The 19,990-nt window shown below is 36.8% G+C and overlaps 1 protein-coding gene and 1 pseudogene across 3 annotated transcripts; both read right to left on the bottom strand.

Annotated features, from left to right (window-relative positions):
• Positions 1–106: 106 nt before the first annotated feature.
• Positions 107–19,141, bottom strand: LOC148879741 (uncharacterized). 3 transcript variants are annotated; one of them, XM_088961398.1, is made up of 9 exons: positions 18,908–19,045; positions 18,714–18,783; positions 17,968–18,030; positions 17,538–17,777; positions 17,195–17,443; positions 7,849–8,565; positions 7,438–7,590; positions 1,696–1,767; positions 107–813 (listed from the first exon to the last, which is right to left on the bottom strand). In XM_088961398.1, the coding sequence occupies exons 6-9, from the start codon at positions 8,002–8,004 to the stop codon at positions 145–147; spliced, it is 1,050 nt and encodes a 349-aa protein (XP_088817524.1). In that variant the 5' UTR covers positions 8,005–8,565; positions 17,195–17,443; positions 17,538–17,777; positions 17,968–18,030; positions 18,714–18,783; positions 18,908–19,045; the 3' UTR covers positions 107–144. The 3 variants fall into 3 exon arrangements, with proteins under 3 accessions (XP_088817524.1, XP_088817523.1, XP_088817522.1); XM_088961397.1 differs by lacking the exon at positions 17,968–18,030 and having other exon boundaries at positions 18,908–19,141; XM_088961396.1 differs by lacking the exon at positions 17,968–18,030 and having other exon boundaries at positions 18,464–18,783; positions 18,908–19,055.
• Positions 11,283–12,308, bottom strand: LOC148879742 (potassium transporter 7 pseudogene; annotated as a pseudogene).
• Positions 19,142–19,990: the final 849 nt, after the last annotated feature.

The following is a 19,990-nucleotide window of genomic DNA, read 5'->3' as shown; positions in this document are numbered from 1 at the left end:
TAGCCAAACCCCAAAGCACCACCGACCCAGATGTAGGCGGGATTCCATTGGCAAACCCAATACCACCATGGTTACAAATACCTTGTGGGAAAAGAGGATCAATTGATTTTTGATATACAAATACAAGGTACAATATGATATTTATTATTTCAACAAGTCTAAGAATACAAATCCATTCCAGAGGCTATGCAAAAGCACTGATGCTAACAAGTTCCTTGATCTTGCAAAAACAGCACCCATAACCACCCCAAGGAATATGAGTGGTAACATTCTTTGTACATTGAAATGTGCTAAAGCAAATGCAACTGAACTAAGCAGGATTGAGCACCACACAGGCATGTATTTGCTCAAGGATGGAAGAAGGAATCCCCGAAAGATAATTTCTTCCCATACAGGGGCACAGACTGAAACTACTACTGCATATAAGGCCATTGCCACAGGATCCCTAGCTATAATTGACTGCTCAACACTTGATACAGCAACTGGTGTGGAGGGAAGAAGGGGGAAGAGATCAAGGTTGATTTGAGATAGCCGGTTAACCAAAGGGAACATAAGACATCCCAAGGTAACGTCAAACTGCCAATTTCCACTAAAGCTGAAACTAAACCAGTCAGATGGAAGAGGGTAGAACCTAGCAATGCAGCTATGAAGGATTGCAATGCCAGCGAGACCCTCGGCCACATCCGTTAATAGGCTGTATAGAGCTTGGCCTCTGTATGTCAGAGGTTCCTTATTAAAACCCGCTGCATGGGCCAGGAATGGAATTATCCATGATCCAACAAACCAGAATGAAGCGATCCAGAGAAGCATAACCTGCAGCACCAAATGATTCGTCTTTATTTTTCCTTTTCTACTCTATTATCCCATATCAAAAACTAATTTTAAAACAATGGAAACATTTTAAGGGATCATGTCCGTTGTGGAAGTGTACTATTCAACTTACAAAATCTATGCATACAATCTAAAATGAACTTAGCATGCATTAAAAAAATTTGATTAAGGGTTAGAGCCTCAAATTGTTGAGTGATGCACATTATCACCAAAAGTCCAAATGTAATGGGAGAAGGAATGTTTGAGTATTTTGACAAAGACAAGTGCGACTAACTATCAGAGTTTCTTATCACATGTGAAGAGTTCCTGTGAATTCATACAAGAAATTATACTACAGTATTGTTGCATAGGCACTAATAAGTGTCATATGAGCAGCATTCTCTACAATGAATTTATTTGCTTCCCCCACACAGTTGTGCAATTGTAAACATACGTATAGATACTCCACCCAATAAAAAAATGACATTAATGCCAATGAAATATTAAGGATTTGAGCCAACTGAACCCATTGTTAACATTTGGCAGATAAAATACAAGATTTTAAATAATAAAAACTTCAGAACTTTTTCGTAGACATGAAAAATGAAATATTGCTTTCCAATGAAATACCCATGTACCTCATTGTTAGTTTCCTTGAATTCCAATATAAGACTTTTTATTTATAATTAATTCCAATAGAGGACTTTCACAAGAAAATATGACTTAGTAAGTTTATATGAATTTTTCAACATTTAATGCAATAAAAACTGATTTGATACAACATTTAGATATGCAAGAAGACAAATATAGATTCTCCAAATTTTGGAGTATAACTATAAAAAAGGGGAAAAAAGGAAACATGTTATATAAACCAATAATGCTTACCTGAAGTATGGTTTTTGCTGTCCATGGTACCATCCAAGGTTTTCCAGGTCCTTTAAAAATTGCATCTGCAGCCTGAAACATGATAAAGTGTGGTTGTTGTCAATTGCTACTGCCTTTCTTTTGGTATCCGGTGCTATGCACCATTAACAACTTCACCTGATCCCTTTTTCCCCAAAGTGCTGGTTGCGGGATTTGATTCCGCACCAATGTTGGAACAAACCAGCCAACACACCAATGAACCAGCCCTCGGTTGGTTAATTGCTACTAGCCTACTACATCTGTCATAACATTTATCCAAGGTTTCCCAGGTCCTCTAACAACTATATCTGTCATAACATTTATCTTCCATTTCTTAGCAAGAAATAAAGTGCACTCACTAAATACAAAGCAAACATGAATTGAAGTTTTGAAGTTGGGTCATCATCACAACTCATAGCTCATAAGAATCTTATTCCAACAAACTGTAGTTGGCTGGTTGCTTACATTAGCCAGCCTTCCACTGATCCAATGCAGCTGTTGAACATTGGTTCAGCTAGGGACCATGACTGAACTACATGCTGCAAAAATGAGACGCTATTTTGATGGTATTTTTTTATTGGCCGAATATGATAGTATTATGACTATAGAGATGACATTTATAATTGGAGAAGACTTGGTTCTTGGGTGTAAGACCTGTAATTGGTCTGTGATCGGTTTACATAGATACAAAAGTAAGAATCAGAATCTGCTGCACATCCAGGAATCTGACTTGGCAAGTTGAAAAATATCGATCTGGGGACACATCTAAGAATAAGTATTTAGTACTAGAAACTTAGAAAGTTTGATGTATTGTGGATTCTAGCAGGATACACCTATGGAAGAAGAACCTAAGTTGATAAAGAAAGCCAAGAAATTTCAATTCAAGAATGACCTTGTATTAAACAAAAGACACTTTGCCAATTCAGGAGAGTCCATGCAATATACATGCCATGTGTCTCTCACTTATATGATAAAGACAAACCATTCATTCTGTCCCATCCCACAATGGAGTTTAACATGATAGACTAATTTATTAACCATCCTAGCACAAACTTAACTCTTTAAGTTTCTAACACTTGGACCAAAAGTCAAAACAACTTGAAGAAACCAAGTACCACACACAAATACACAAAATAATTCAAACCTACTTAAGTATGAAATAAAATTATCTAGAAACCTAAGGAAAAGATTAGTATTTATGGGAAAACAAACTCCCACAATGAAAAATGTTAAGAGATTCTAAATTGCCTCAATTAAGGCAATACACGTGTAGGCTGACTCTTACTTTAGAGGGCGACAGTTTTGGCAGCTCACAGCTATTAAGTTCAATTCTATAGGAGCCCATCTAATTTGAGCAGTCACAATTGATAGCATCCTTATTCATTTAGATAGTGATCACCAGCAGCTTTTTACCACATTTTGATCCTGCACCAAGTCACCTTTGAAGAAATTGGGGCTCTTTGGTGATACAAGCACCCTTTGGAAAGCCATCACCATAACTTTGGTTGAACTCTGCACTGCCTACAGGGCCACTATATAGGAGTTTTTGTCTTGTTTAGGAAACCGTGTTCTGTAGGCTTACATATATGCATATTTCATCATTTTTATGGATATATATGCATCATGTTTTAGCAAGTCAGTTGTTTATGACTTCCAAATTCTAAAACCATGAAGTGTAAGTTTTCATATATGCGTCAATTTTGTAGTTGCGTTTTAGAAAATAGAAAGTTGTTTATGACTTACGAATGGTAAGTCAGCATTGCTTTTGTAAATCAGTTATGAGGTCTTCTATTTAGGGGTGAGCAAATGAGTAGGTTCTACCTGGAACCAAATGAAACCGGCCTCGAACTGATCCTACCCAATCTGTTCCTAGGTAGGGTCTGGTTCCAAATTCTTGGAACCAACCCCCACCCAGGCTGGTTCCAACTTCCAAGGTCTAGGGGTTTACCCTACCTGAACCAACCCAAAGAACTGACTTTGGTGGAAAAAGTGTGGAACCAAACTTGCCTTAAAATAAATTCCAAAATACTTTGAGTATGTGAACATTTGAACCCAAGCACTCATGGTTACAAAGACCAATAGACCATGCTCCCATTTGATTGGCCATTGAGCCACTTAAGTGAATTTAATATTTAAATGTGCATAATAAGTAATGTAAAAAGAAACATTTACAAAACCTAAATTATAATGATAACTTTTAAACTGAATATTAATATATTATGATAATCTACAGATTTAATCAATAAATGTTAAGTTTTAAAATTTATATTATTATTATTGAAAATCAAGTTTAAACATTTTATGATTGTGATTTCTAATCAATCATATGTATTGATAGTAACATTATCAATGATACAATTTGTGATAATGTAATTATGTCACATTTATAATTCTTAACATTAGAAAAAACATAACTTAATATATGATATTATATTAAACTCAACAACATATATAGCTAACTAATTTGATTCTTAATATTATGGAATGTTTATTTTTTTAAAAGAAAAGGTTCCATTTTTTTTGTAAAGAAATAACAGGTTCCATGGGTAGCCCTTGGAAGTGACCTTGGAATCACCAAGGCCAGAACTGACCCTAGAACCAATCTTGACAAGGTAGGTTCTGGTTCCAAAAATCTAGAGCTGACCCCACAGGGTAGGTAAGTAGGTTCCAGGTTCTGCCTTGGAACCGAACCGAACTGACCCATTCTCACCCCTAATTCTATTACTTTTAGGGAAGTTCTTTTGTGTTATTAAAAGAGGGATGTTAACTGTATTGAGTAGGGGTGAAAATTGGGCAAGCTTGGATTAGACTTTTGTCAAAATTTCAATGGACCCGGCCTGAAGGCCTGAGCCCAAACCTAACTCAGTCAAGCCAACCTGAATTACACCTATTGGGGGGGTTACAAATCTGGAAACTTGATTGTATGATTAGTAAAGTGAATAAACTCCTGGTTAGATAGAAAATGTTGGGTGTTGGCCTAAGTTCCATTTTGGGGTGCAGGGTGCTTGGTATGCTTTCCTACTATATAATTCCATTCTTTTTTTATCATCATAAACTCCTGGTTAGGTAGAAAATGTTGGGTGTAGGCCTAAGTTCCCTTTTGGGGTGCAGGGTGCTTGTTATGCTTTCCTACTATATAATTCCATTCTTTTTTTATCATCATCACCATCTGAGCCTTGTCCCAACTATATGGGGTTCAGCTACATGAGTCCTGCCATAATTCCATTTCATTATGATAAGTTAGTTCCATAATTCCATTGTTTTACCACAAGTAATAAAATTTTAAAAAGCCACCAATAAAAAAGAATGTGTCAAGGATGAGAGAGGGTGAGAAGATCTTGTCCACTGATAGGGGCTTGGGGGGAGGGAGGAAGGGGGGGGGGGAGAGAGAGAGAGAGAGAGAGATGGTGTTTTCTTCAGGATTTGAGAGAATGGTAGGGGAGAACAGGAAATACAAGGTTTCAGGCCTGATTTCAGGATGAAAAACCATAGGGGATCTTGTACTGTATTAATATTTCAAGGATATAGACACAAAAATGAACAATGTAAAATCCTTATCCTTTGGAGCACTTCTATATTAATAATTCATGTTTTCATTCAACACTAAAAGGTCAAAAGATTCACAAGATCAAGGTTTAAACAGTGATTTAAAAGGTGTGCCTAGACGCACAGGCAAGGACGCATTTCAGGGTATGCGCCTCACCTATGTCCTAGGCACAGCTCTTTCAAAAGGTGCATGCCTGGTGCGCCTACGGGTGCGCCTTTTGAAAATTTGATGATTTTTTGCTTTTATTGAACATAGCGGCTGGGCCAAGGGCTCCACCCCCAAACCCCTGTGCCACGCCCCACGAGGCCAACCCAAACAAGTCCACATTAGGTCTTAAATTCTTAGTTTCTACACAAAAAATAATGATTTTGTAGTTTTAATTGCTTTTCAAGAAGACAATTTATTAGGATGAATGAATGAACAACATTACCAAATTGAGGGTTCTCGAATTTAAGACCTATTGTGGACTTGTTTGGGCCTCGAGGGGCATGGCACAAAAGCGGCTCGTAGAATCAAGAAATGTAATATGTTTTACATTACATTAGCTACTTGAAGTAATGCAATTGAGTGAAAAATTAGAGGTTTACATGCTTGAAAATGTTTTATATGTTTGATTTTATTTTAAAATTCTCATTTGAATATGCTTTACATCTTATGTTTATGTATTTTAATTTTAGATAATAGGTTTTTTCAAACATTATTTAAATTTTATGTTTATATTTTTTATTAATATTATGTTTACTATTTTTTGATTTTTGGTTTTCTTTTGAATTTTCTGGCATTTTTTAATTTTTTAGCTTTTTTTTGTATTTTTGCACCTTGCTTCAAAAAGGCATGCGCCTCACATTGCACCTTGCACCTCAGGCGCAAATTGACCCTTGCACCTTGTGCTTTTAAAATACTGAGTTTAAAACAGCCATCAAACTGTACTTTGATATGACCACCAACTCGAAAGACAACCAAGGAAGGATTGATGAATATCAAGCAATTTCCTTCTAAAATCATAAAAGCGATTTCTTTAAATATATACACCCACCACCCAAAAGCTAATGATAAAGGGTATGCAGATACCCAAGGCCTCAAAATGATGTCTTCCTGTTTTCAGATATTTTGTTAGTTCCATTCTTCCCAAATGCTCCACATGACTGCATAAAGTATTAGCTTCCCAACAAATCTTTTTCTAATGTTGGCCTTCTAAACATAAGCTATGTTTGATCTGCTGAAGTGGGCCCCACCAAAGTCCAAACTTTTGCTCATTCTGGGCAACAATGAGTCTACATGACCTGTTTAGTTCACCAGTTCTTGCTCAAGTCTAGGCCTTATTCCAGCAACCAGCAAAAATGATATATGGGCTGAAGGCAAGAAAAGAAAGAATTCACATCACTAAAAGAAAGCAGTGCCTCATTTGGAATTTGCCTGCAGAAAAATGCAGGGTGAAGAGTATCCTTCATCTCATAAAAGCCTCCACAACTACTCAACTAGCTACAAATTAGTAAAACACAAAAGTACATACAGACCAAAATAGTACTATTAGAATTCAAGATTTAATAAAAATCACATGGTTCAGAGGAAGCCTTGCTCATTCTATAATTTCACCCTTGCTTAGAACAAGTAAAAGTGAGCAACTTGGGTGCTGCAAGGTTGCACCTGAGCCAATTGGCCTTATTTCATGACTCAAATCACCTAATTCTAATTCCATGAAGCACAAAAATGCCAAAAGTGAAATCTATAATTTGCCTACATGCTAAAAATTAAAGCCCATAGTGATTCACTTCCGGATGAATAATGATGTTTAATCCATATAAGAAAGTAAGAAACTCGTAGAAACAAGAAAGAAGAAATAGTTAATGGTGATGCTGGCCCCACACTGATTTGTGGTAATAGACACCGTAGACTGGCCATGTCTTCAAACAAGCCCATTCTAATCCAATAATTCTAAAGATCTGATGAATGAACTTATTCCCAACTGTAAACTGCTTTTTCAATTCTAACTGTTATGTTTATCTCTATTTTAAACACTTAAGATCACCCAACAAGTGACACCAAGTGAAGTATGCAGTTGTGATAAGCAACAAGTACGGTTTATGCTGCCCAAACCCAATACCATTAAATATTCCATGACAATGAAATATCAAAAATAAAACGATGTAGAAAGAAATTAAATAAAGAAAAGCTACCTCTTTTAGACTTAAAACACAATCCTTTTTTACAACGTCTGATCGATTCAGTTCAGGTTCGACCAGCTCTCCTGGGAGGTTGACTTCTGAAAGCTCAGACTCGGATGTATCTGAAGAAGAGTCTTCATGCCTAAAGCACGAAACCTTCCATTTCTACAAGACAATAGAGATCAAAATTAGAGGGAAAAAAAAGCAACAAAGTATTTACATCTACATCTTATAAAAATTACTCGAAAGACAACCTTATTTTTACAAAAGAAAAACTAATATTCTCCAAAATCTCACTGTCGTCTGCTGAAAACTAAACAAAAGTGAAGGGGCAAAGAACTGTCCAACAACATTGACTGAATTCTCATAGACTGAATATAAAACCCGAAAGCAAATTTGGACCAAAAATAAATATAATCTTACCTTGTTTGAAGACCTAGAATGAGATTCAACGAGACGTAAGCTCCTGTTGTTGAGTGGCCAAGAACTACCGATTCGCTTCAAAACCCTGACCCGAGGAAAGGAAGGTGATACAATAATAGGACGCCTGGCGAGACATTGGGAACAAGTACTCAACATGGGGCAATGTGTATTAGAACCCCGCGCAAAAAGCCCCTATTCCTCTGCATCACATAAATAATAAGACCAAGTTCTCCGCATCCGAAAACTATGGTGATGACACAAAACCCTAGAGAACTTTCTATCACAAAAACACAACCCTAATCCTCGACTTCATCCTTCTGCTTTAACGTCATAGGCGATAACTGCTCCTCTTTCAATTATGAAGGAAAGCGCGCGACTGAAGTGCGTACGAACCCAATCCAGGCAGTGTCGAACTGTTTGAGGACGATCGAAGTAACTCGTGCTGGTAATTGCGCTATATTGCGCTAATTACGTAGTGGTCATAACCTCTACACACCATGTCAATGGATTCGCAGTTTAGCACGTTTGAAGGCAAAACAATAGAATAAAAGATGCAGAGAGATGCTGCCATGCTCGCGACAGTGGCTTTTGCTAACTCCAATCGCCCCGACGTCTCTCTAATATGGGTCAGATTGGTTGACGGAAGGTCCCATCTGATTATAGTGGATCCGAGACCGGTACACGAATACTACGGGAACGGGTCTGGACCCTGGATATCTATTAGCAAACTTTTTTTTAATAGAAAGGAGAAAAATTAGGAAAAATGCTAGAGTTAGAACGACATGGCATATTGTTATTGGCCCAGTATCATCCCTTAAAGCAACTAGTAAAAAAGTTACAGTACACGTGGCAATCAGCCAAACAGGATTACGCATTACGCAACGCGAGTCTAATACGTAGGGCCCACATTATAAAGAACAAGTCGGGCGGGTTGAATCCGGCTTAAAATCAATCGTAGCTCAATATGAAGTAAATCTTAGGCTTCTTAGCAGACTCGAGTTTGGCCTCTCAAGGTTGGGTCGGGCTGGTCGGATCGACTTGAAACTCAATGTAATTGAGGGCCCATTTGGTTTCTGAGAATAGGGGTCTGTAATCGGAATAGCCCATTTCGATTTCAACTGTTTGGTTGGGTAGAACTATAATTCCATTCCCATTCTTGATGGAATGGAATTCCCCTATTTGAAGGAACTAGTAACCATGCGCACATGGCAATTTTTTATGATAGTAATAATAAAAAATAATATGTTTCAAAAATGGAAAAATCTTGTATATTGCTTATACCAATAAAAATTAATCTTATTTGTTACACTTATTTTTGTCAATATGTTGAACATATGATATTAGAGAGGTACCCAAATGTTTTCTATAAAAGTTTTTATATTTCTTATACTTTTGTATGTTTTCACCTTTTTAAAATTTTTATTATTATTTAATTATGATATATAGCATTGACACATTTGATCCAAAAGGCTGAATTGTTGACTTGTTACCAAATAGGAAAACAAGTCTACTTTTGTGTTGGTTCAGAGCCAGAATTGGAATCGGAATCGGAATCGTAATCCATAAGAATCAGAATTGAACTGGTCCATTCCCATAGTGTGTTTGGTTCATATAGAAATTGGAATCAGCTGGAATAGGATTTCATTCCCGAGGGAAGAGGAGGGAGTGGTCATTCCCTCAAATGGGAGAATGCCATTCCACCAAGAATGGAAATGGGATTCGGATTCTGCCCCACCAAGCAGTTAGAATTGGTTCTAATTCCAGACCCCTATTCTCATAAACCAAGTGGGTCCTTATTTTTCTTTATGGTAAATTGCTAGAACCTCCCTTGAAGCTTTTTACTGTCACTAAAACCTTCTCTGAAATCTGGTAATTGCAATCACCTCCCCTAAACAATTACTATTGAAGTTGATTTCTTCAAACAGCTTTACCTTTGAGAAATTGATATGATGATTAAATTTGAAAAGTAAATCAATTTCAAAAAAGATATTGGAAGGGCTTGGGTAGATTAATATGAAGAGAAAATTAAGAAAATAAACATTTTGGTCAAAAGCAACTGCATGGGTATTTTGGACATTTTTGTGCCTCTTATTAGAAGATTCTAACAGGGAGTCTACTTGCAATTGTGTTATGAAGTACATGGGAGGTGATTTCCATTATCAAATTTAAGAGAAGGTTTCAAGTGAGATTTCAGCAATTTACTTTTTCCTTTAATATAGTTAATTAATATATGATTCAACCAAAGAATGAGAGTTAATTCCTTAAATATAAGACTTAATAAGAGAAATTGAATGAGGAGAAATGTGTCCTCACAATTAGAGAGGGGCTTAAATATAAGACTTGACTTAATTCCTCAAATTACATTTTGTATCCTCACAATTAGAGAGGGACTAATTCAAAAATAAGGGTATTTTAATCAAGAGTAGGTTTAAATGAATGTTAATGGGAATTAATACCTTAAATATAGGACTTAATGAGAAGGATTTGAATGAAGAGAAAAGTGGATGTTCAAATTACATTTTTGTCTAGAGAGGGATCAAATTAAAAAAAATTGGGGTATTTTAATCAAACAAAAGTTTCACACTATTACTTGCACTATTAATAGTAGTATAGATGGTCATTCCCTTTTTCCTTGGAATGAAATCCCATTCTAACTGATTCCAATTCCCATTCCAAATCCTGTCTGGAACAATAGGAATAAACCACTCCAATTCCAATTACAAACCAAACAGGCCCTGAAAGTTTTCAGAGTATTATTGCTCTCCCATGGAAGATAATAGCCTAATAAGAGGTTGTCGTAGCATTGTATGAGAGCAATGTTGAATCAGGCTGCTGATGGGCTAAACTGGAGAAGCACAATATGAATATGGAACGATTTTTTCAAGTATATTTGCTTTTAGGGAGTTTGAGATTGGACTAGTCCCAGATTCGTGTAGCCCCCTCCTTTTCCAAACTTTTTGTTTGTACTAAGAAAAGAAATGTCTAACATAAGATATACCATTAATTCATTTGATGGATTGGTTATAGAAGGGATTATTTATCAAAACATTGAAGTACAAGAGGCTAAAGTGATGTAAAAGCAGGTGGATACAAATCAAGAATTTCATGAGCCATGTATTTGAACCCAGAGGTTTTGCTAGAATGAGGCATTGGACAAATGACCTGTGATAAAACTGAACAGTATAAGTATTAGCTCCATGGGTGTAGACTTGTTAAATATTTTGCCGTTCCTTCTTTTCCAAATGTTCCAGAGAAAGAAAAATGTTTTTGTAGTAAATCCTGATGTTGGGTTTTATTTAAGTCCTTTATTCTGGACCACCAGAGTTGGACTTTGCATCTACATGAATCATGCTTACCTCAATTAGAGTGATACAAGGGGTATTTAGGGCCATTGCAGTCCTCCGACAGTTCTTCCGGAGGAAGGAATGTGCCACATCAACAACGAACTTCTTTAGAAAGGACGAGCTCCAAAAGTTCTTCCTTGAGGACCTTGACCTGTGGATCTATTTACTTGGCATTGGGTATGTCAAGCTAGACACAATACCTACAACTCAACCAAGGGCATTCCTGCTCATACAGAGACTGCATGTTCCGCAACTTTGGTGACATGCTGATTCTCATGGTGGTCATATTCATTACTTTCACTGGTATCAGAACATTCCCACATCATCAGCATTGTCCCAAACCTCCCAAAATCCTGCACCACTGCCATCTGGCCATTGACAGAGCCTTCTGAGAATGCAAGACTCTCAGCTTCCAATTGGACGAATTTAACTATGCTCATCACAAGTGTTTTCAAAGTTTTCTTCATTCTTCAAAACATCTTTGTATCCATATCAAACAATAAAACGGTACAGCCTATAGCCTTTTGGTCCAATCTGGCCAATGAGGCACCGTTCATCAACAGAAATTTAGGGCACAGGAACATATGTACACACAAAGACAAGCACCTGGTAAAAAGCTGGGAGATTGATCACGAAATGAGAGAAAATGACTGAACTCCAGTAACCAACTCTGTGTAGATCAGACCAATTCCCGGGACCCTTGTGATCCCCAGGCTGGGACCAAGTGTGAGGATCCATTTCATTGAAACCTTGTTTTGTAGGTCAAAGATATACTTCCGCTTGGTTCCCAAGTGCCAAACATACATAAAAATCAAGAAGATTGTGGACAGAACAAGAGGCATCCATCCCCCCAAGGGAGGGATCTGTAGAAAGGAAGATGAAAGACAAACAACCTTGATCAAAGGAAAATATGGCGTTTTTTTCTGCCATACAACGATGATTAATAGTGCCACCAACAATGAATCACAAACATAACAATCATGCATATAATGCCTGAAATTAAGAAATACAACTCTTAGCTCTGAATACAAAGGAAACAGCATGTCATGGGCCCAACATGCTCAAACCTGCATTCCTGTTGAAGTCTAAAATTAAGAAATGCATCTCTTAGCTCTTCAGACCCAACATGTCATGGGCCCGAGCTATGTCTGCAATTATGTGGAATCTTTGGCCTGAACTAGGGACTCAATCAGAATGAAGGAAGGTTCTTAATGAAATGGCCCTTGCAGTTAGTACAAGCCAGATTTGAGCATAAATTGTTTTATCCCACTACTTAGGTACCAAGTTGGACTCCAGTAGAACTTGGTCAACCCCACAATATAAGGATCAACGGGTGGGTAGAAATAGCAAGTAGTCAAATACATATGCCCATGCAGCAAATATATGACCAAGGCAACAAGAATTTCAAAAACTTAACAATTATTCTAACCAAAGTTGATTACCATAGAAATTTCCTATAATGGTTGTTTCATGGAAACCTATTGTGATTGGCAGACAGAGAGTCATAAGGAACCAGTTTTATCTCCTGGATATAGACCTAAACATATATCCATATTGACGTGTGTACAACCTTGACACATGGGAAACAACCCAATGCATGGAATTGTTTGACAATCAAGAACGTTGCAGAGATGACAGCCTGACTGGAAACAACTATGGCCAGATTTTCCACCACAAACACTGGCCAAAACACAACTTCTACACAATAACAAGTAAAAGAAAAATAAGTTTGTTTTTAATACAGAGTAACGGCATCACTATGTAAAAGACACAGAAGAAAGGCATGTCTGTTTATCATGAGAACTGCCAGTGCGTTTATCCAGGGATCCTTTACACCACTTATAGCAGTCTATTTAAACTATCCAATAATTTTACATGCTATTATGTAATTTTTCTGACTATAATTAAATGCAACATTTTTGATAATCAGAAAAGTTGTCATGCCAAATTTTGATCCCCAAGATTCCCCTGTCAGCACTGATCAAAGCATAGAGCACTCATCAAATCATAGTGCCTAAACCTCCTTTCCCACCTAAATATGCAGGATCTATGCTAGAATGCATAAAAGCTTATAGATATGAAAGAGAAACTCTTTGAAGGAAATGCTGCCTGCTCCATATATTGAAGTACAAGACAGGGATAAATAATGCCAGCAAATGCAACCTGGTCATGGCAAAAATTCCTTAGGTTTGATTTGATGAGTCAATACCTCTCATAACAAAAGAAATAACAAGAATCACTAGCACAACCAACATGTGATAGGACAAAGAAGCTTTCAATCATGCCATACAGATTCCACAGAAAAATAGTTAAGTGCTCTAGCAGCGTCCATGTACCTGCTCTCTCAACTCAACAAAACCTTGTGCCATTTCCAACTATATTGGGTCAGCTACTTGAATCCTGTTCCACTATTCCACTCTGTTCTGTCACATATCCATTTACCTCCTATTCAATATATTAACTACACATCCAAAAACTTTGATTTAGTTCATAATGGTTGACTTAAATTGTATATTGTCAATGCATTGCCTTTCTGCTATTTGGGTGAATGGTTGTCTTCATGTTCATGGGGCAGGAAGGCTTTATTCAGATAGCTGCTAGTGGACCTTTATAGTAATCATCCTTTATGGATGAAACTTGAAAGTGATATAATTCTTGATATTGTAATTGATACATGGGTGATGGGGTAGTTAGGTAACTTCGTACCCATTGACATTCCTACTCAACAAAGTGCAGATTTGGTCAATGCATCAATTGTCCTATATGGTAGAAGTCAGTTTCACATACCCTTACGGATGTACTTGTGAAGTGATCAAGGTCTGCAAACATAAATTTAGTTTCTGTGGATGAGAAGAAAGCTTAAACAAGTTCACTAATCAGATTATTAAAGAATAACACATCAATAGAACCCCAGTTGCTTCCTGATTCTCTGAAGAATTTGTAAATATAGTATAGGGAAAGAGAACAGTAGACTTTTGGGTTCCACTTAATGATATTGTAGATGCCAACCATTGCAATGGATACTAACCATAGTATCACAACAGGTGCAAACATAAAGGCCACCTTCTTGGTACCATAGTGCTGCAAAGCAAAGAGCCCAACCAATATAATACTTGATGTGACAACTAATACCTGTATCCATATGAGAGTGAAAGTAACTTTCATGCATGTGAACAAGAAAAAGGATAATAGGAAAAATAAGGATTATATGAGCATTTAGAATTAGAAGTTGTTTACAAGATCCCTTCCCTCTCCATAGCCATAATAACAGAAAACGGCATTCCTTCCAGACTCAGACCAGACTGGATAGCTGGATCACCACAACTAGGAACCAGCGACCAAAACAGTTTTCAAGCTTACTCCCTTTTTTATTGGTAACCGGTTGCTTTATTAATTGAAATAAAACTTATTTACAAGAGGAAGTTCCAAGCACTCCAAACAATTTTGAATTGCATCATCTATCAATCTCACCAACATTTTTTTTGGATAATTATTAATCTCACCAACATATGGTTCACCTATACAAGTTTTCTTTATAAAACCCTTTGTTTGGCTAGAGCATCAACCAAGTTTGCCTCCCTTTTGTTCATAAAACTTACAAATTTACATGTATAAATATGTTTTATACCTACTAATAATCTAGAACTGTTTTCGATTTTTTTTAATTTTTTTTTTCACATTTTTTATTTGAATGAGTTGGCAATCCACAACTCAGTCACCAAACAGGTTCAGTCTGGTCTGAGTCTGACAACATTGATTCCTTCTACTCTAGAGAATTGAAGTTGCCACATCAAAATATTACATGATACCTCTTCTTCCTCCCCGGTTCCCTTTCTCTTCATAACATCCCGAAACACCTATTTGCTTTAATTTTTTATATTCATTAGCAAAATAATGGAATATCATTCCTTACCAAAGCATACGTAGCAGCAATTCTTCACAAGTAAAAGGAGAGAGTTTTAGAAGGCATCTATCTAAGTTCAAGAAAATTGTAGCTGAGGCACCACAAGATGCAAAAATAGCTCACCCTCATCACACCACTTGTAGGTTCACAAAAATTGACTGACATTGAAAGTTTGGAACCCATCTGAGCAAGTGTTTCAACCAGACTGCTAAAGACAACTCTCTTATCTGGTAGCAAAGCCACCAAGGGCCTTAGAGCAATTTACCGTCCAATCAATTAAAATGTCAGAGCCATCAATAATAAGTCTCTCAATACTAGTGGCAACTGATAAAGGCCTTGCAACAAGAACAGAATATTTACCCTTGCAAAATCACACAAGGTCACAGGACAAATTAGATAGTGTAATCACCCCATGGCCATCCCCAAACACTCAACAACACCTGATGGACCCACCCAAGGAGCAATGGTTGAATTTTAGTTTGGTAGTGCTCACTTGGCAGAAAGCACACTTGTATCATCTTGGTTTGTGAGGAGGGTATGGCTCCAAAACCCTAAATAGCAATTATATTGAGCATCTTTAACTTCTTTGTGATTTTTACCCAATGAAATTAATCCTAAAGAAAATCTCTCCATCACTCTTTGCTGTTGCATCATTTGATTCCAGAAAACTCCTGCTTTTCCTTCCTCTTATTTACTCAGAAGTGCTACATGTAACATGGTTTTCCTCATGATCTTACCATGAGTTATAACATGATGTGGAAGCGTATTGGGAGCAACAGCAGCAATGATCCAGTGTTTTCATCCTATCCAATTCGGCAGCAACAGTCTTATCCATTCAGCAGATTAGATTAGACTATCTTGTTATTCTTATCTTATTAAGTTAGTAGATTAGATTATCTTATCTTATTAGATTAGGATTAAGAGAGACTTATCTTATCTTATCAGTCTTATCTTATCAAGATAGAGTTGGAGGTCTCCCTATTCAACAAGGAGTCTCCCTAAGAGCAGGACTCTTGCAATCTCCTATTTAAGGAGCCACTATTATTGAATAAAGGCATCCAAAATTTAAGTCAAAGAGAAGAGTAAAGGAGAGTTAGGGTGATCTCTTGGACAAATCACCCCTTAGGTCGCCACGATTGGGTCAGCATGCAAAAGGAGGGGCAAGGGGAAACTAGAGGTTCTCCCCGTGGACCGACCTGTGACGAGATCCTACGCCCAGGCCCATAACATAACATGGCAAGGTTAAGCACTCATGATGCCCCTATTACTTTTGTCACATGCATTGCTCCACAGAAGGGATGAAGATGCATCAGTTCAACCCCAGAGAAGATGATTAACATATTTCAAAGCATTAGTCTCCTACAAAAGCATATCTAACAATTATAATGACTTACAAGTTAGGTGATGCTGGAGAGGTTCATGGTGGCTGCCCACTCCTCTAGAAGAGCCAGAACACCTAACCTGCCACACAAGACCTACCCCCCACCCCCATAAGAATGTTAAAGACCAGAACACCAAACTTGCTTCTTTCTGATTCTATCCCACACCCTTCTGTGGCCTCATCTCCTGTTTCAACACTTCAATGATTATTTACTAGCTCAGTTAGGTGTCCAATGAAACTAGCTCACTACTCCTTTGATCCATTTTCTTCACCTGTACAATTCAAGTGTTGGGTACTTGTAAGGGTCTCAGTTTGTAGTTTGTTTAGGTGTATCTAGACAAAATTTTGTTTTTTCCTGTTATCTTCAATAAAATATTCTTTGATGCAAACACAAAATAAGATAAGATGGCTACACAATAGTGCATAGTTACATATTTCAAGGCATTACTAGCTATCAAATTCCAACAAATTCTGTGAACTAAGCCAAAGGAAAAAAAAAATGGTAGTATAACTCTCCATTAGGTAGATTTTTGTCTCGAATTTGAAACCCTGCTATAGATGATATAACTATAAGTTACAAATATTTAGTTCAGTACAAGCATCATGCATGACAGATGGAAATAAACAACAAAAAAAAAACTTACTATAGACCCTCAATTTTAAACTTTTATAGAAAAATGTGAAAAGAATGAAAATGGGAAAATAAAATTTTCTTACCAGAAATTGCAGGTGTTTATGCACCATCACCTATCATCATGCAAGCGCCAAGTACAACTATAACAAGTAAAGCACTTCTAATCCTTTTATGCTTCTCGAGAAATTTTCTCAATCAAGATGCAGCTAGGTTTCAATTCTAGTGACCGTGATTATAATCTGTTGAGAGCTCCTCATGAAATGCTTGTTGATTAGGAAGCAAACTAAACTTTGAATGTCTACAAAGAAGTGCGTACAGAGCAAATGTTACACCTGTATGCAATTTCAAAAATATCAGAAGATATCCATTAAATGGAGGACGGAAGAGCCGTAGTATCAATAAAAACAAAATTGTATCACTTCTAACCTTCACAATTATCATCTGCACTCAATACAATGATGACATGCTTGAACAACGGGAGCAGTGTAAATCCAAAAAATGAAGGAAAGTACTCCAAATACTGCATCCTCATTTTGATAGCTGTGCAACCTCCCTGAAAATGTACTTCTATAGGCATATAGTGAAGATGTGCTCAAGTCACCATATACCACCCCAAAAACTCTGATATACTAAAAGGAGGCATCCCTTATACTGAGCCTTTTCGACCTGATCAAGCAGAAAAAACAATATAAATGAATTACTAAACCTCTAATTTAAAACCATTCTATAGGCTTGTACTGCAGGATGCAAGTAATATCTTATTGTAATGAGAAAATTGCGTATAATATGGATATTTAAGAGGTTCATAGACTCAATAAAAAATGAAATCAATGACAAGTGCTGCAACACACATCACCTAGAAAACATAGGAATTGTTACACCCCTTTTAGGACTGATCTGAGAACAGCAGGTTGCTATCCTGATACAATTCAATGAACCATCATTTAACTACAATCACTAACCCAGCATTCCTTATTTTGTTATTTGAAGCCCATCTTCTTAATTAATGAAGCAGTCATATGCCTACTCTTCACTTGCTTGAAATCTTTTTATTTATAATCCAAAAGAGGAAGGCGTACATTAGAGAATGTACTAGGGCCTTAATCAAAACAAAAAAAAAAAAAAAAAAGCAAGAGCCCAAACAATTAAGAAGGCATTGTATTTGCACTATGCAAAAAATCCCTTCACAAACCAGATTTAGCTAACCCATCAGCCACATGATTCAGTTCTCTGGGAATCCATCTGAATCTACACAACGTTATAGAACAAATTTCATGGATTTCATGTAAGAAGTGGGAGAGTTTCCAAGGGCCTGATTCCTGAGCTTTTGCCCACTAGCATTCTGGAGTCACCTTTCACTACAAGGGAGCTGATCTAAAGAGCCTTAGCAATCCTTAGACCTTCTATAAGTGCTCCGATTTCAGCTTCTAGTGCATATTCTGCTGAGGTGGGTCCAATGTAAACCCATAATAAGTCGCCACCGGACTTGCAGAACAAACCCCCAATTCCAGCAGCTGTAGGGGTTTTGTGACCTTTTCTAAGACTGTCATCAAATTGAAGTTGTACAGCAGAGTCCTTCAGTAATCTCTAAACAATAGTCACCTTGCTAGAAGTCTCTCACCCAGTCACTTTGCACTCCAAATAAATCTTCACTGGATTCCAATAAACTATTCTGCAAAAATATGTACCTTAGAGATGCATTGTGTAAACCTAGAATTAGGATTAGGTTGCTATAACGTAAATAAGAATGCTAGGACTTACAAATAGAGGATATAAAACATTAAAATATATCTTACATGGGTGATGCAGGATATCGGGAATAAGGAAAAACAGATCGGGAAACGTCTGTAAATGGTCCGAGAAATATAAACCGGAGGGAGTGGAATTGTGAAATCACAGCATAAACCAAAGGGTTAAGATTTTTTGCACGGCAAATAACGTGGGGAGAATGACTGTTTAGCCTACCTCACAATTTTATAGGGGGGCTATTATTAGATTATGGGAGGCTGTAATTTCAGAATTCTGCAATGTATTTCTCCCAATAATCTGTTATCCACGAGATTGAGAGTTTTCAGAATAGCTTGTAACCCTTATGGGCCCAGCTTTCAGCTAAAACGACACAAACACTTCCAGTCTTCCACCCTCCAAGATGTTGTAATTTAGAGCCAAACCATGAAATCAGGAAAACGTCTCTTTTTGTCCCGTGTTTCAGTACTGCCTCAATCCAGCACACACACGAAATCCAGTATACAACTACACATAAATTTGTTCCTTATTTTTGGGTAGACACATTCTAATGCATGTTCTTTTGGTAAGAGTAAAGTGCATTTCTCTCACAATCATATTATCTTTTTTTAATACCTGTGGAAAGGTCCGTGCATTTGATATTGATGATGATGTTTGACTGTACTTTTACATTTGGGGAATAGATGAAAGTTAAAATATCATTCAAGCCCTAAAACAATTATATAATACATAAAAAAGACTATCCCCATAAAATGCCAATATTTGAATTTTATAATTATAAAATGTTAGTTTCAAATGCATCATATTGAAACATTAGTGCACCCAATCAATAACAAAATTACATTCAACAATATTATATATAAATACAGTTCATCATAATGAAATGCAAAATTTACGGAGATAAAGAAATTAATTGGAAGCAAAATTTATCAATCAAGTAACCATTGAAAAGCAAAGCCATTATCTAATATGAGCATGTGACTATTAAATAACTTACGTTTAAGCCTAAAAACATTTTCTTCTTACTTTTTAACTAAGAGGAGATAAAGAAATTAGTTGGAGGTAAAATCTATCAATCAACCACTAAAGTAACATGTATGCAAACACCTTCTAGGCACGTTGATCACCTCTAC

This window comes from Nelumbo lutea, chromosome 1 (assembly GCF_056320005.1).
Source record: "Nelumbo lutea isolate HS-2025 chromosome 1, American lotus-T2T, whole genome shotgun sequence".
NCBI lineage: Eukaryota > Viridiplantae > Streptophyta > Magnoliopsida > Proteales > Nelumbonaceae > Nelumbo > Nelumbo lutea.
The sequence above is the reverse complement of the archived record's forward strand: the minus strand, read 5'-3'. Positions and strand labels throughout refer to the sequence as shown.